Here is a 17115-nt window from a genome sequence, read left to right as displayed (position 1 = left end):
GAGCAAAGGGTGGCTATTTTGAAGAAACTAGAATATAAAACATGTTTTTTTAGTTATTTCACCTTTTTGTGTTAAGTACATAACCCCACATGTGTTCATTCATAGTTTTGATGCCTTCAGTGACAATCTACAATGTAAATAGTCATGCAAATAAAGAGGGTTTTTAGCCCAATGCGGCCACCTAGTCCAAAAGTTTGGACACCCCCGCACTAAACTCTGAAGTGCATCTTCAAGTGGATTTGTCTAATCAGCGATTTGGGGAATTAGTGAGAACCTTAATGAGATAAACTGTACAAAGTTTCCTTTATCCATAGTTAATGAGGAAGTAGCTGATGAATTTTACATGAACAGTACAGATCAGTAAAATGAACTTTGTAGGGAAGAAGACTTGCCTCAAACTGTTGTCTGCTCTATAAACAATCACAGTAACAGGAAGCTGATCTTCTTCACACTCAGTCCCTCCAGGATGTCGCAGGCTTTTTTTGTTTGGTGATTGTTGTTGCTCCCTGAAACACCTGAACTCACGGCGGCTTTTTTTTATTAGAAAGTAAAAGCAAAAGTTACAATGTTTTGAGGCTTTTTTTGTTTTTTTTCCAATGACATTGAATCAGCTTGTGACTTTATAGAGTAGAATAGAATAGAATGGACTTTATTGTCATTATATCTGCATATAACGAGATGAAGGACTCCAACTTAAGGTGCGGTAGTGGGAACAAATATGGGATAAAAATAAATTACACAAGAAGTAATAAAGATAAAACTAAGAATTGAAATAAATAGACTACTTATCCAAAAAAAAAAAAAAGCAATCCTGTACAATATTGAATTTGTTGTCAATGTTTTGAGTGATCCTTGTGAACTCAACCTCAAAGAGCACATCCATGCAAATAATGTATTGATGTTTTACTCCTTTTACACCACACAAACTCGATGGCAGTAAAAGCGCACGTCTTGGAAACAAACGTCTCTATTTTACCTCTGTTTAAATTATACATTTTAGTCTGTCCTTTGCCTGTTGTTCTCTGCTTTTTGTATGTTTACTTGTTTGTGGTGTACAGCCCTTTGTATTCCAACTGTGGGTGTTTTTAAATAAAGTTGATATGGTATGTTTTTTAAATGTTTTAAATCAGTGTTTCTTAAACATAGGGCCTATTGCTGGGCCGCCAAAAAACATGTGTTTCCCAGCTGTGGTGGCCGCCGGTGGCACTCAGCTGTAATACACTTTTCCACCACTTGTGGCAGTAATGACAACATCAAACAGAAGAAGTGAGGCGCTAAAGTCTTAGAGAAGTTGCTATAAAGGCCTACTGAAATGATTTTTTTATTTATTTAAACGGGGATAGCAGATCCATTCTATGTGTCATACTTGATCATTTCGCGATATTGCCATATTTTTGCTGAAAGGATTTAGTAGAGAACAACGACGATAAAGATCGCAACTTTTGGGTATCTGATAAAAAAAAGCCTTGCCCCTACCGGAAGTAGCGTGACGTAGTCAGTTGACAGGCTCCTCACATTTTCCTATTGTTTTCAATGCAGCTGGAGCGATTCGGACCGAGAAAGCGACGATTACCCCATTAATTTGAGCGAGTATGAAAAATTTGTGGATGAGGAACGTTAGAGTGAAGGACTAGAATGCAATGCAAGACATATCTTTTTTCGCTCTGACCGTAACTTAGGTACAAGCTGGCTCATTGGATTCCACACTCTCTCCTTTTTCTATTGTGGATCACGGATTTGTATTTTAAACCACCTCGAATACTATATCCTCTTGAAAATGAAAGTCGAGAACGCGAAATGGACATTCACAGTGACTTTTATCTCCACGACAATACATCTACGAAACACTTTAGCTGCAGAGCTAATGTGATAGCATTGTACTTAACTGCATATAGAAACAAAATAAATAAATCCCTGACTGGAAGGATAGACAGAAGATCAACAATACTATTAAACTGTGGACATGTAAATACACGGTTAATACTTTCCAGCTTGGCGAAGGTTAACAATGCTGTTGCTAACGACGCCATTGAAGCTAACTTAGCAACCGGACCTCAAAGAGCTATGCTAAAAACATTAGCTATCCACCTACGCCAGCCAGCCCTCATCTGCTCATCAACACCCGTGCTCACCTGCGTTCCAGCGATCGACGGTGCGACGAAGGACTTCACCCGATCAAAGATGCGGTCGGCGAGACGGAGGAAGTTAAGGTGAGTTCGGCGGCTAACGAGTGTGCTATCCATCTCTGTCCTCCTGGCTGTGTTGCTGTAGCCGCCGCTAATACACCGATCCCCCCTACAACTTTCTTCTTTGCAGTCTCCATTGTTCATTAAACAAATTGCAAAAGATTCACCAACACAGATGTCCAGAATACTGTGGAATTTTGAAATGAAAACAGAGCTTTTTTGTATTGTATTCAATGGGGTACCAATACTTCTATCAACCGTTTACGTCACGCGCATACGTCATCATATCTAGACGTTTTCAACCGGAAGTGTGGCGGGAAATTTAAAATTGCACTTTATAAGTTAACCCGGCCGTATTGGCATGTGTTGCAATGTTAAGATTTCATCATTGATATATAAACTATCAGACTGCGTGGTCAGTAGTAGTGGCTTTCAGTAGGCCTTTAAGTGCAAAAATTATGACTAAAGTTATGAGAATGTATTTTCATTTGCATTTTAATTTTATTTAATAAACATATGTATTATTATTTACTGTTTATTTCATTAGAATGCATTGATGTTAGCATTGCGAAGATTTATTTTTCGACAGTTTTTTATGAGTCCCTTCTTTTGCAGTATTTAGTTCATCAGCTTGATAATAATAAGACATGCTTTCATAAAATTTGACAAGATTGTTAACTGGAAGTAGGTTAGATATAATTATTAAATATGATTATTATGAAGAGTAATATTTACTAGGTCAATGGTAATATTTGAGTGGGCCCCGCACTGCAAAAAGTCAGTGTTCAAAAACAAGAATAAAAAATACAAAAATTAGAGGTATTTTATTTGAACTAAGCAAAATTATCTGCCAATAGAACAAGAAAATTTGGCTTGTCAAGACTTTCCAAAACAAGTAAAATTATCTAACCTCAATGAACCCAAAAATACCTTAAAATGAGTATATTCTCACTAATAACAACTGTACTACTTTATGATTACGTATTTTCTATTATTCATTGAAAATAAAACAGCAAAGTCCATTTGGCCGTCATCTGTTTTAATATGAGACACAATTGTGCCAAAGTCATGATTTTTTTTTTCATGCTTGAAATAAGAAATTATTACTTTAAAAAAGTAGTTTTATACTTGTGAGTGTTGATGACAGTTGATATTCTAGTTTCAAGCATGTTTTACTCAATATAGGTCATCAAATCTCAGCAACAAGCTGTAATATCTTACTGAGATCATTTAGGACCAAAACCCTTAAAACAAGTAAAACACTAACATAAAATCTGCTTAGTGAGAAGAATTATCTTATCAGACAGAAAATAAGCAAATATCACCCTTATTTGAGATATTTAATCTTACTTGGATTTTAGTTTTTGCAGTGTGGGCCTCGAGGTATAAAAGGTGAAGAACCCCTGTTTTAAATCACCCATAACAAAAAACTTGATCATATTGATATTCTGCCCAGGTGCAGTTTAAGGTCTTTATACTGCTGACTAGTTCCTAACCACCTGGACTATAACGCTGGAAGTACAGCGGATGAGTCAATTGCACTGTAGTGTTTTCTCTTTGTCCGTACTCACCTGCACCTCGGAGTCAGCGCTGACAGGTTGGAGCTGGAACCAGGTGTCTTTGCCGTGGTATTTCTGCAGGTCCTCTTTCTTCACTGCAACCTTGCCTACACACGTCACCGCATCAAAACCACAAATTAGCTGAAAAACGCAGCCAAAGACCACCAAAAATTAAATGTACACATTGTCAGTCAATGTACAGCAGGGGTGTCCAAACTTTTTCAAGCATGGGGGGGTGGGGTGTTCATTTTGATATTTGTCATTTTCAAAAGCAATGGAATATAATTTTTTTTTTTTTTTACCTTCAGGGTTGCCCTCAAGTTTGGTCCCGGAGACCCAGAAGTGTCTCACTCATAGAAATGTAATTTATTAACTTTATGTTTTTCTACGTTTAAATCTCTAGATCAACTTCAGATCTATCTTTCCATATGAAGTTTTTTATTTTTATTTTGTATGTCTTATGTGAGAGCCAACGATGACTACTTTGGGACAAATAATGATCCAGAACCGTATCTTTTTATAGCCTGAGTATACACGGAGAAAGAGTTACACATTTAAAAAGCTAGGCTGAACTAGCTTTGGTGAAACACTAAAACCAACATGTAGCATTGTTGCTAAACGAAATACAAACATAACGTAACAGTCACTTACAATGTACACTCTCAATGGGATGGTTGTATCTTTCAGCACAAAACAAAACAGTCACCTACAATGTACGCTCTCAATGGGATGGTTGTATCTTTCAGCGTAAAAACAAGACAGTCACTTACAATGTACGCTCTCAATGGGATGGTTGTATCTTTCAGCACGAACGTCACTTACAATGTACGCTCTCAATGGGATGGTTGTGTCTTCAGCACAAAACAAAACAGTCACTTACAATGTATGCTCTCAATGGGATGGTTGTATCTTTCAGCACAAATAGTCACTTACTATGTACGCTCTCAATGGGATGGTTGTATCGTTCAGCGTGAAACAAGACAGTCACTTACAATGTACGCGCTCAATGGGATGGTTTCATTTTTCAGCACAAAACAAAACAGTCACCTACAATGTACACTCTCAATAGGATGGTTGTATCTTTCAGCACAACAGTCACTTACAATGTACGCGCTCAATGGGATGGTTTCATTTTTCAGCACAAACAAAACAGTCACCTACAATGTATACTCTCAATAGGATGGTTGTATCTTTCAGCACAATAGTCACTTACAATGTACGCTCTCAATGGGATGGTTGTGTCTTCAGCACAAAACAAAACAGTCCCTTACAATGTACGCTCTCAATGGGATGGTTGTATCTTTCAGCACAAAAAAGTCACTTGAAATGTACGCTCTCAATGGGATGGTTGTATCTTTCAGCGAAGAACATGACAGTCACTTACAATGTACGCTCTCAATGGGATGGTTGTATCTTTCAGCACAAAACAAAACAGTCACCTACAATGTACGCTCTCAATGGGATGGTTGTATCTTTCAGCACAAAACAAAACAGTCACCTACAATGTACGCTCTCAATGGGATGGTTGTATCTTTCAGCGCTAAACAAGACAGTCACTTACAATGTACGCTCTCAATGGGATGGTTGTATCTTTCAGCACATAACAAAACAACCACATACAATGTACACTCTCAATGGGATGGTGGTATCTTTCAGCACAAAACAAAACAGCCACTTAAAAAGTACGCTCTCACTGGGATGGTTGTATCTTTCAGCACGAAACAGCCACTTACTAAGTACGCTCCCACTGGGATGGTTGTATCTTTCAGCAGTAAAATAAACAGCCACTTACAATGTACGCTCTCGATGAGATGGTTGTATTCAAGAAACATATGTAGGATGGTTGTATCTTTCGGCAAGAAACAAAACAGTCACTTACTAAGTACGCTCTTACTGGGATGGTTGTATCTTTCAGGAGAAAAACAAAACAGCCACTTACAATGTACGCTCTCAATGGGATGGTTGTGTCTTCAGCACAAAACAAAACAGTCACTTACTCTTACTGGGATGGTTGTATCTTTCAGCACAAAACAAAACAGCCACTTACAAAGTACGCTCTCAATGGAATGGTTGTATATTTCAGTACAAAACAAAACAGTCACCTACAATGTACGCTCTCAATGGGATGGTTGTATCTTTCAGCACAAATAGTCACTTACAATGTACGCTCCCACTGGGATGGTTGTATCTTTCAGCACAAAATAGCCACTTACAAAGTACGCTCCCACTGGGATAGTTGTATCTTTCAGCAGAAACAAAACAGCCACTTACAATGTACGCTCTTACTGGGATGGTTGTATCTTTCAGGAGTAAAAAGAAACAGCCACTTACAATGTACGCTCTCAATGAAATGGTTGTATTTAAAAAACATATGTAGGATGGTTGTATCTTTCAGCAGGAAACAAAACAGCCACTTACAAAGTACGCTCTCACTGGGATGGTTGTATCGTTCAGCACAGAACAGCCACTAACGATGTACGCTCTTACTGGGATGATTGTATCTTTCAGCACATAACAAAACAGCCACCTACAATGTACACTCTCAATGGGATAGTAGTATCTTTCAGCAAAAAACAAAACAGTCACTTACAATGTACACTCTCAATGGGATGGTTGTATCTTTCAGCACAAGCACCGTTTTGCTACAATACAGGTGTGAAGCATGATTTATAATCTACAATTGGATTTTCCTAATTTAAAGCAGATGCAGAAGCAGCTCTTGTAGTTAGCTTTAGCCTACTGAGCTGCTGTTAGCGAGGCGCTGTGTCACTACGCCAGAAAAGTAGTTCCTCGGCCTTAGAGCCTACACTAACAATGACGCTTATATGCAGGTAATGACATGTAAATGGAGCGTTGATGGAGGTTTTTATGAGGACTCGAAAGGCGAAAATGTAGAATTACCATTACCTGCAATATTTCACTATCTAGAAGTCACAGAAAAGGGATTGACATACGTGTTTGTGTCTCACGTAAGGATTGTGGACGTTGGGCAAAATTTAAAAAAAAGAGGACCAAAAAAACGTCTCAAATGTTTGAAACCCACCGATACTGGAGTCCCTCCTGAAGACGTCCCTGTCGAAGATGTAGAAGGAGAGGTGTCTGAAGCTGCGTGGGATCTCACAGTAGAAGTCCTCGCCATAGAACGGACTGTTGGAGAAAGGCGACAAGGGAGAAAAAAACACTGTGACATGTTATATAGCTCAGGGCTAAATCTACAATTCAAGGCTTAAATGTTTGTCACCTGAGATGAAAGGAGGCAAAGTTACAGTACACACGTAATATGATCCTACATACGGGCCATAAAATACTACTTCTTCTGAGGGCAGTTGACAGCTTCTGAATATGTTGAATTAGTTTTTTTTTTGCACGTTTTACTTAAATTGCTGTCAAAAGCTCAACTGAGGTGGGTATACATTATGGTGAAACATGGCTTGCAACAATCAAGAAAAATCTAATTCTATCATTTCACAAAGATCTTATTTTTTTATTTCTTTTAAATGAATATATGACTTACTTATAACACATTTTAGAGCATGTCCATTTTTCGGCTAAGGAGTTGAAAAAAAATGTCATTGTTCCAAATATAATAATGCATCAAAATCAGCGTTGTCATGAATTATTGACCTAATAAAGGCTGTAATTACCTCATCTAAAGTATTACACTATGCAACTCGTTTTAGAAATATCACATATTTTAAGTTTGTTCCATAATAAAAAAATATATGACTTACTTGTAACAGTTTTTTTAGTGCGTCCGTTCTTTGATTAAAAAGGGATCAAAATCAACAATGTTATGAATTATTGACCTATTAAAGGCTGTAAATACCTTTTCGTAATTTTCCAACTTGCAACAGGTTTTTGCAAATATTGCATATTTATATTATTTAAAAAAGTGTTGTTTTTTTCACAAAAATAGTATAAAACATTAAATAAAATATATAAAAACTGTATATCTATTGATAGGACTGAAGCTGTTGAAGAGTTCAAAGCGTTTTTCCGTGGCGTAGGAGTTTCAACTTTGTTCTTAATTAAGTACGCTTAAGGGTTAAATGTTTAAAATACAAAGGAATTTGAATGATTGTTATTCAATTGACCGTGTACCTAATGAACAAACCTATTTGGATGTAAACATAAGACAATATTAACTGATAGTATGATAATGTCAGTTTTTCATTTGACAGAAAAAATATATGTACTGCTTGAAATTGCATGCCTTTTAAACTTATATTATCCAATATTGCAACAAATATTACAGTATATTATCATACCTTTCAAACATTGTTAAATACTTAAAAAATCTGCTTAAATTATGATTTTACAGCAAACTACCCATCAAATTAATAAAAATGACAATACATTTTACGGTGTTCTTTACAGAATATTAATGTAAGTTGAAAAAAAACTACCATTTTTTGCGGTAAAATGGTTGGAAATGTCGCGATGTCTCCAGGATCCGCTTAACTCGCAGAGACAACCACTTGCATGCACGCGTTGTTAAAAAAGGCTGAAATTGGTATTCCACAGCTCATCATTGCCCAGATTTGATTGCCTATTTGCATTCTTCTATTAATCATTGGGACTTCACAGCATGTTTGACAACAAAATTGCTATTTGTGGCCACGGGGCTGGAAGGCGGACCCGGAGCCACACTTTTAAACGACCATGGAAATTCTGGAAATGAGAGTCTCATGAGTTTCGCCCGCGAGGTCTAATTGAACAATTACTGACTCTTTGACTCAGTAATCCATCACAGAAGTAAATATCTTGAAATAGATCATTCAATTTGACGAGTTGCTCCTTTCCCCTTGTGGAGGAGCACGTGGCAACAGACGTGTAATAACAAACACCGAATACTTCAGTGTCTGAAATACACAAGTACAAGATCCAGTTATTCTGTCATGTAAAGATATAATATGAATATTAGCATCTTCAAATTGGCAGAGTCGTTCCTATGGATCCTGATGAGAGTGCGGACATATGACCATATCACACCAACTCTCAAATCCCTTCACTGGCTTCCTGTTCCACTCAGGATTGAATACAAAGTCTCCTTACTACCCCACCAGTGCCTCCATGGAAATGCCCCCCTCTACCTCAAAGAACTACTTACCACCAAATCCTCCACATGACACCTCCGCTCTGGACAGGCTAACCTCCTCCAACCTCCGAGGACAAAGCTACGGACAATGGGAGACCGGGCTTTCTGCTCCACCGCTCCCAGTCTGTGGAACGCTCTCCCTGACCACCTGAGGGCACCACAGACTGTGGATGCTTTTAAAAAAGGCTTAAAAACACTTCTTTTTTTTTTTAAAAAAAGGCTTTTTTTTTAGATATATGCATACTAGTTTTAGCTATTTGGCTGTTCTAGTTTTTTATTTTTTTTATTTTTATTATCTTTTTATTTTTATTATTTTTAATACACTGTCGCACTTTGAGGTTGTTTACTCAATGTAAAGTGCTTTTTTTTACAACTAAAATCTATTATTATTATTAGTATAATCGTTTATCTACAAACCCCAAAACCAGTGAAGTTGGCACGTTGTGTAAATGGTAAATAAAAACAGAATACAATCAGGGTTTCCCACACATTCTTTTATTTGTGGCGGCCCGCCACGAAATAATTACGTCCGCTACAAATAAAAAATAAAAAAAAATAAAAATAAAAATTTTTTTTTTTTTGTCCTGTCCAGCTTCTCAGGCAAATCATATAGTTGATGTAGATGCCCATATAGGCTGTTTAGATTTACTGTACAAAAGAGAAGTGTAGGATACTTCTCTTGTTGCCTTATCTATATTTGACCACTACTGTTTTCTGTTTATTTGTTACTGTTTGTTGCAGGACACCTCTGCCTCTGTTTCACTTTATGTTGCTGGTAAATAATATGGTTGTAGTTGTAGGCTAAAGTTAAATTATTTAGTATGCACTAATTAAAGGGGCAGAGCTTTAAGAGACATTTTAGCTTTTATATTTTATAAGATATATTTTTTGTAAGAACCACAATTAATAAATATATTTCAGTGAATAACTTTTTGTTCAAATCTGTATATAAATATGTACATAAAGTGTTGTAATTATATTGTAAAATGGATGGATGGATGGACGTTTAAAACAAAACTGTTATTATTAATTAGTAAGTATACATTTTTTTAGCCTTTTTAGAGAAGATCATATCATTGTAGTAAATTATGCAAATTACTCGATGATGTCATGGTGACCACTCCCATAGCCACACCCCCACCGCCATATGTATCTTGGCAGTTTATGGGAAACACTGACAATGATTAGCAAATAATTTTCAACTTATATTCAATTGAATAGACTGCAAAGATAAGATACTTAACGTTCAAACTGGAAAACTTTATTTTTTTGTAAATATTAGCTCATTTGGAATTTGATGCCCGCAACATGTTTAAAAAAAGCTGGCACAAGTGGCAAAAAAGACTGAGAAAGTTGAGGAATGCTCATCAAACACTTATTTGGAACATCCCACAGGTGAACAGGCTAATTGGGAACAGGTGGGTGCCATGATTGGGTATAAAAGCAGCTTCTATGAAATGCTCAGTCATTCACAAACCAGGGTCACCACTTTGTGAACAAATGCGTGAGCAAATTGTCCAACAGTTTAAGAACAAAATTTCTCAACCAGCTATTGCAAGGAATTTAGGGATTTCACCATCTACAGTCCGTAATATCATTCAAAAGGTTCAGAGAATCTGAAGAAATAACTGCATGTAAGCGGCAATGCCTGTGACCTCCGATCCCTCAGGTGGTACTGCATCAAAAACTGACATTAGTATGCAAAGGATATCACCACATGGGCTCAGGAACACTTCAGAAAACCACTGTCAGTAACTACAGTTCGTCGCTACATCTGTAAGTGCAAGTTAAAACTCTACTATGCAAAGCGAAAGCCATTTATCAACAACACCCAGAAACGCTGCCGGCTTCGCTGGGTACGAGCATTTTTCCACAGTGGTAAAAATGCCCCTGTGCCAAATTTTTTGCAATGTGTTGCTGCCATTAAATTCGAAATTAATGATTGTTTGAAGTTCGAACATTAAATATCTTGTCTTTGCAGTCTACTCAATTGAATATAAGTAGAAAAGGAATTGCAAATCATTGTATTCTGTTTTTATTTACGAGTTACACAACGTGCCAACTTCACTGGTTTTGGGGTTTGTACTAAAAAACACAGAATATGATAATATCAGGCGTTTCAGAACATCGAAAATACACAATTATGAGAAGCCAGCATGCTTCAGAAATATCTCCTAAAGCCGGGGTGTCAAACACGTTTTTTAAGGGCCACGTTGCAATAACGGATGCCTTCACAGGGCCGCTTGTAACAGTGAATATACCGTACATTCCGGCCTGTAAGCCGCTACTTTTTTCTACACTTTGAACCCTGCGGCTTATAAAACGGTGCGGCTAATTTGCGGATTTTTCTTTGATGGCGTCCAACATGCGAATAGTTTAAATTTAAAAAACAAGCAAATACACTGAATTGATGTAGAATAGAATAGAATAGAAAGTACTGCATTGATCCCTGGGGGAAATTCAGCACCACAGTTCGCTCACAATAAACAATAAACACTTAGGTATTTTTTATATGTGAATAATATAAATACAGTCTATTATACAGCAATATTCACATGTGAGTAATATAAATACAGTCTATTATACAGCATTATTCACATGTGAGTAATACAAATACAGTCTATTATACAGCATTATTCACAAATGAATAATATAAATACAGTCTATTATACAGCATTATTTACATGTGAATAATATAAATACAGTCTATTATACATTTAAGTACAGTCAAATTGTTTATTGTTTGTGCTGTGGCGCCATTTTTTGGACGAGTTTTCTCACTGCGGGTGCTGCAGTGTCCTTCCATTTAGCGCTTTCAATCGGAAGTAGAAGTGCCGTTCCGTCTTCTAGCCCTCCATAGCGTTTCTACTCGTATTGCTTCTTCGTTCATCACTCCAAACAACGTTTGTAAGTTTTACAATATAACTAAAACTGTGTACACTTACTAAACCGTCCCATGTGTGATGTCTGTTGGAGTGTTTTCATGCATATTTGTACGTGCTATCGCAAAGTAATCAAGCGAGCGTTGTAAGCATTAGCTAATATGTTAACATGTTTACAAGTGTCTGTGTGAGTGTTATTAACTTACACTGGCGTTCTTTTTGTATTGTTTCAGTTTCACAAATTCCTCAGTAATTTCACCGAAACGTTGCCATGGAGTTATTGAGTCTGTTTAGCTGATTGGGGAGCGTGACGATGACATCTGTTTTGTTTGATGAGCCGTTTTACTGCCTTGTTACAGGCACCGTTTGGAAACGATTAAGGTATGTAAATTAACTTTTACATAATCTTTCTGTGTAAATAACTCATTTCACAATGTAGTTATCTGCGACATATAGTCCGGCGCGGCTAATACATAGGAACATATTTTTTCCCTAAAATTAAGTGGGTGCGGCTTGTATACGGGTGCGCTCAATAGTCCGGAAAATATGGTAAATTTATATATTTACGTATAATAGCCTTGTTACACAATTTGAATCGGCAACTGTGTTTGATTATTATATTTTTTACTACCAAATGATGAATACCTTGCTTCCAAATTGTAAGTTGACAAGCAGATATCTAAATTTTCCTTTTTGATCATTATTAGGACCCCTCAATTTAGTAGGGTACGGTCCACCCAGATCCTTTTGCTCTGAGGCTGTCTAAAATGATAAGAGGTGACTAGAATTGACGTTTAACAATTTACTCTATAGAAAAGGAGTAAGTAAAAACAATAGAAATGCCAGAATGAGCCGAGCTATAAAAAGGTCGAAACAGTCTCTAAAATGGTCAAACGGTCTCTCATTCTTTTGTCCTCCTCGTTTGCACAGCAACCGAAACTGAAAGTTAACTTGAAACCTCCAGCTTCACCCTCTCTCCGGGCTGGTACTTAATGACACCATTAACAAATAATAATAATAATAATGAATAATAACGTATGTGTATGAGAGTGCATAGATCAGGAAACAGGGTGTATCTCTTCTAGGCCAAAACTAGTGATTGGTATTCAGCCAAAAGGAGGGAAAGTATTCCTCTAACCCAGGGGTGTCAAACTCGTTTTCATTGAGGGCCACATCGCAGTTATGGTTGCCCTCGGAGGGCCGCTTTTAACAATGAGTAATATATGAATATACATGTGTATATATATAATACATTAACAATATATTTTTTTACATAAGCTGCAAAAAAAATATTTACATTTTTCTTAAAAAACTGACAGCTCAGTCAACAGAATTTTACAGTAAAAACAATGTTTTTTTTTAAAACAACAGAGCTGCCAGTTTGTTTGTTTTTTTACAGTGAAATCTTGTTTTAATGTTTTTTTTGGTGTTTTTTTTTCATGTTTTAGTGTCTAACTGTATACAGAAAAAAACAGTACCAAAGTTGATTTTACTGTAAAAAACTCAAATTTTACCGTAAAATCTACTGTCAATTTTACAGTCTACAATTTGATTGATAATTTGTTTTGAAATCAAAAGTCAAGCAGATATTTAAGTACAGTATATATCTTTATTTTAACAAAAAATATATATTTGGAATACATGATAATATAATGTTTTGATTTTGATAATATTGAATTTTAAATGATATGCAATTGCATGCAGTACATGATTTTTAATGTCAAAAGGGGAAATGACAAATATATTTAGTAAGAAAAGAATAAGCATTTTATTAACGCATATTATTTCCAGGCTTTCGCGGGCCACATAAAATAATGTGGCGGGCCAGATTTGGACCCCGGGCCTTGAGTTTGACACCTGTGCTCTAACCAAAGAAAAATGCTTGGAATATCTTGTGGCATGATCAGATTATATTAAAGTTTAGAAGATATGCATATAATATATTTTTTTCAGTGAAAATTGAAAGAACAAATGGCTCTTAAGTCAAGACCTGGGTCCAAACTGATATCACTATGTATGTTGTATTTCATACACAAAGGTGGATGATACAACAATGACGATTCTCACGGCTTCTCAGTATTCTCGGGCATACCAGAGCGACTTCTCAACGATTTTAGTCCTGAAGACTTCTTCTTGATCCAGGTTGACAGTACAGTAGCAGTCCCTCATCCTGTTTGGCCCCGGGTACGGAGGGATGTTCTTTGCTTCCCCTGCAGGGAGAAGAAAGGCGGGTGAGTGGTTATTATTCAGGAAACGCTCAGGCACACCGCTGGAAGTGATTTTTTTAAAAGAATAGCGACGGTATTAAAACAAGTCTTATGTGAGTGGACCGATTAAACGATATCAATACAGGGTTTTTAATGGGAGTCACTGTTGTAGCCTTCAAAGTCCTCTAAAACAACTTCAAAACCCTCCAGCAATGTTTTATATACACACTGCAAGTATATATATATATATATATATATATATATATATATATATATATATATATATATATATATATATATATATATATATATATATATATACACAAACGTTTGTGTATATATATATATATATATATATATATATATATATATATATATATATATATATATATATATATATATATATATATATAATGTAGTAACAGACACCTTCACAACAATATGTAATATGTACAATATACACACTGCAACTATATATATAATGTAGTAACAGACACCTTCATAACAATATGTAATATGTACAATATACACACTGCAAGTATATACATAATGTAGTAACAGACACCTTCATAACAATATGTAATATGTACATATACACACTGCAAGTATATACATAATGTAGTAACAGACACCTTCATAACAATATGTAATATGTACATATACACACTGCAAGTATATATATTATGTAGTAACAGACACCTTCATAACAGTAATATGTTTTATACACATACTGCAAGTATATATAATGTAGTAACAGACACCTTCATAACAATAAGTAATGTGTTTTATACACATAGTGCAAGTATATATATGTAGTAACAGACACCTTCATAACAATATGTAATATGTACAATATACACACTGCAAGTGTATATATAATGTAGTAACAGAAACCTTCATAACAATATGAAATATGTACAATATACACTAGGGCTGCAACAACTAATCGATTAAATCGATTAAAATCGATTAAATCGATTAAAATCGATTATTAAAATAGTTGCCGATTAATTTAGTCATCGATTCGTTGGATCTATGCTATGCGCAGAGTTTTTTTGTTTTTTTTAATTTTTATAATTAAAAAAACATTTTTTTTAATTTTTTTTTTTTTTTTTTACTAAACCTTTATTTATAAACTGCAACATTTACAAACAGCTGAGAAACAATAATCAAAATAAGTATGGTGGCAGTATGTTGTTTTTTTTCAATAAAATACTGGATAGGATAGAAATGTAGTTTGTCTCTTTTATCCGATTATTAATCGATTAATCGAAGTAATAATCGACAGATTAATCGATTATCAAATTAATCGTTAGTTGCAGCCCTAATATACACACTGCAAGTATATATATAATGTAGTAACAGACACCTTCATAACAATATGTGATATGTACAATACACACACTGCAAGTATATATATATATAATGTAGTAACAGACACCTTCATAACAATATGTAATATTTACAATATACACACTGCAAGTATATATATAATGTAGTAACAGACACCTTCATAACAATATGTAATATGTACAATATACACACTGCAAGTGTATATATAATGTAGTAACAGAAACCTTCATAACAATATGAAATATGTACAATATACACACTGCAAGTGTATATATAATGTAGTAACAGAAACCTTCATAACAATATGAAATATGTACAATATACACTAGGGCTGCAACAACTAATCGATTAAATCGATTAAAATCGATTATTAAAATAGTTGCCGATTAATTTAGTCATCGATTCGTTGGATCTATGCTATGCGCAGAGTTTTTTTTATTTTTATAATTAAAAAAACATTTTTTTTAAATTTTTTTTTTTTTTTTACTAAACCTTTATTTATAAACTGCAACATTTACAAACAGCTGAGAAACAATAATCAAAATAAGTATGGTGCCAGTATGTTGTTTTTTTCCAATAAAATACTGGATAGGATAGAAATGTAGTTTGTCTCTTTTATCCGATTATTAATCGATTAATCGAAGTAATAATCGACAGATTAATCGATTATCAAATTAATCGTTAGTTGCAGCCCTAATATACACACTGCAAGTATATATATATAATGTAGTAACAGACACCTTCATAACAATATGTAATATTTACAATATACACACTGCAAGTATATATATAATGTAGTAACAGACACCTTCATAACAATATGTAATATGTACAATATACACACTGCAAGTTTATATATAATGTAGTAACAGACACCTTCATAACAATATGTAATATGTACAATATACACACTGCAAGTATATATGTATATAATGTAGTAACAGAAACCTTCATAACAATATGTAATATGTACAATATACACACTGCAAGTATATATATAATGTAGTAACAGACACCTTCATAACAATATGTATTATGTACAATATTTACCGTATTTTGGTAATTTTAATCATTGCCGGAACTAATTCCTTGGCGCATTTATTTCCGTTTCTAAGAAAAATGCGTTCAATAAAACAATATATATTTTTGGGTCGGAAGAGACAAGAAGTTACAAAGCAAGGTTGGTTGCATGAACAAAGACACTCGCTAACTGAGCAACGCGGGAAGTGATCAATGATCAGTGGGAGTGACACGCTAACAGCCAATCGCGTACAAGTATGAACTATCATTTTTGGTTGCGCCGTTTTGTTGTCTTGCTGGTGATTATTCACCTGGAGTGAGAAGAGAAACTAAAAATGAAGAAATTGTGGATAGAACCGGAAAAGTCGCCTCGACAGTATGGCAGTTCTTTTAGATTTTTTTTAAAGCAGACTGTAGTCCTTCGCCGCGCTCATTTCTTTTCTTTTCAACCCTTGTCCTTTCCCTATTTGGGTATACAGAAACAGGGATGTATAAATAAATAAAAAATTACAAAATATAAGTTAAATAATAATAATAATATTTGAATAACAATGACTGCATAACAAAAATTCATTTCCAACTTAAATAGGAATAACAGACCAAAAACATGTTACACAGCTGTAACTTCCAGGCACGAAACCAGCAGAAAATAGTTCTTCTCAGGTTTCTCTATGTATACATTTTTGCACACTTTTGCACAATTTTGTTACACTTTATTCAGCATTTCTTACATACTCCTTATTTTTAAAAGTTTATTGTTAAGCGTTTAACGTGATTTTACAATTTTGTTTACATTGTTTTCCAAGCTTG

The 17115-nt window shown here is 35.0% G+C and overlaps 1 protein-coding gene across 1 annotated transcript in view; it reads right to left on the bottom strand.

Annotated features, from left to right (window-relative positions):
* Positions 1-17115, bottom strand: part of rasa3 (RAS p21 protein activator 3) — a 127511-nt gene that overhangs the window by 62738 nt on the left and 47658 nt on the right. The window contains 3 exon segments of the mRNA XM_062035508.1: positions 3758-3852; positions 6789-6892; positions 13818-13935. Of these exon segments, the coding sequence (XP_061891492.1) occupies positions 3758-3852; positions 6789-6892; positions 13818-13935 (317 nt within the window).

Source organism: Entelurus aequoreus, linkage group LG02, assembly GCF_033978785.1.
Source record: "Entelurus aequoreus isolate RoL-2023_Sb linkage group LG02, RoL_Eaeq_v1.1, whole genome shotgun sequence".
Taxonomy (NCBI): domain Eukaryota; kingdom Metazoa; phylum Chordata; class Actinopteri; order Syngnathiformes; family Syngnathidae; genus Entelurus; species Entelurus aequoreus.
This window is presented reverse-complemented; position numbering and strand designations above follow the sequence as displayed.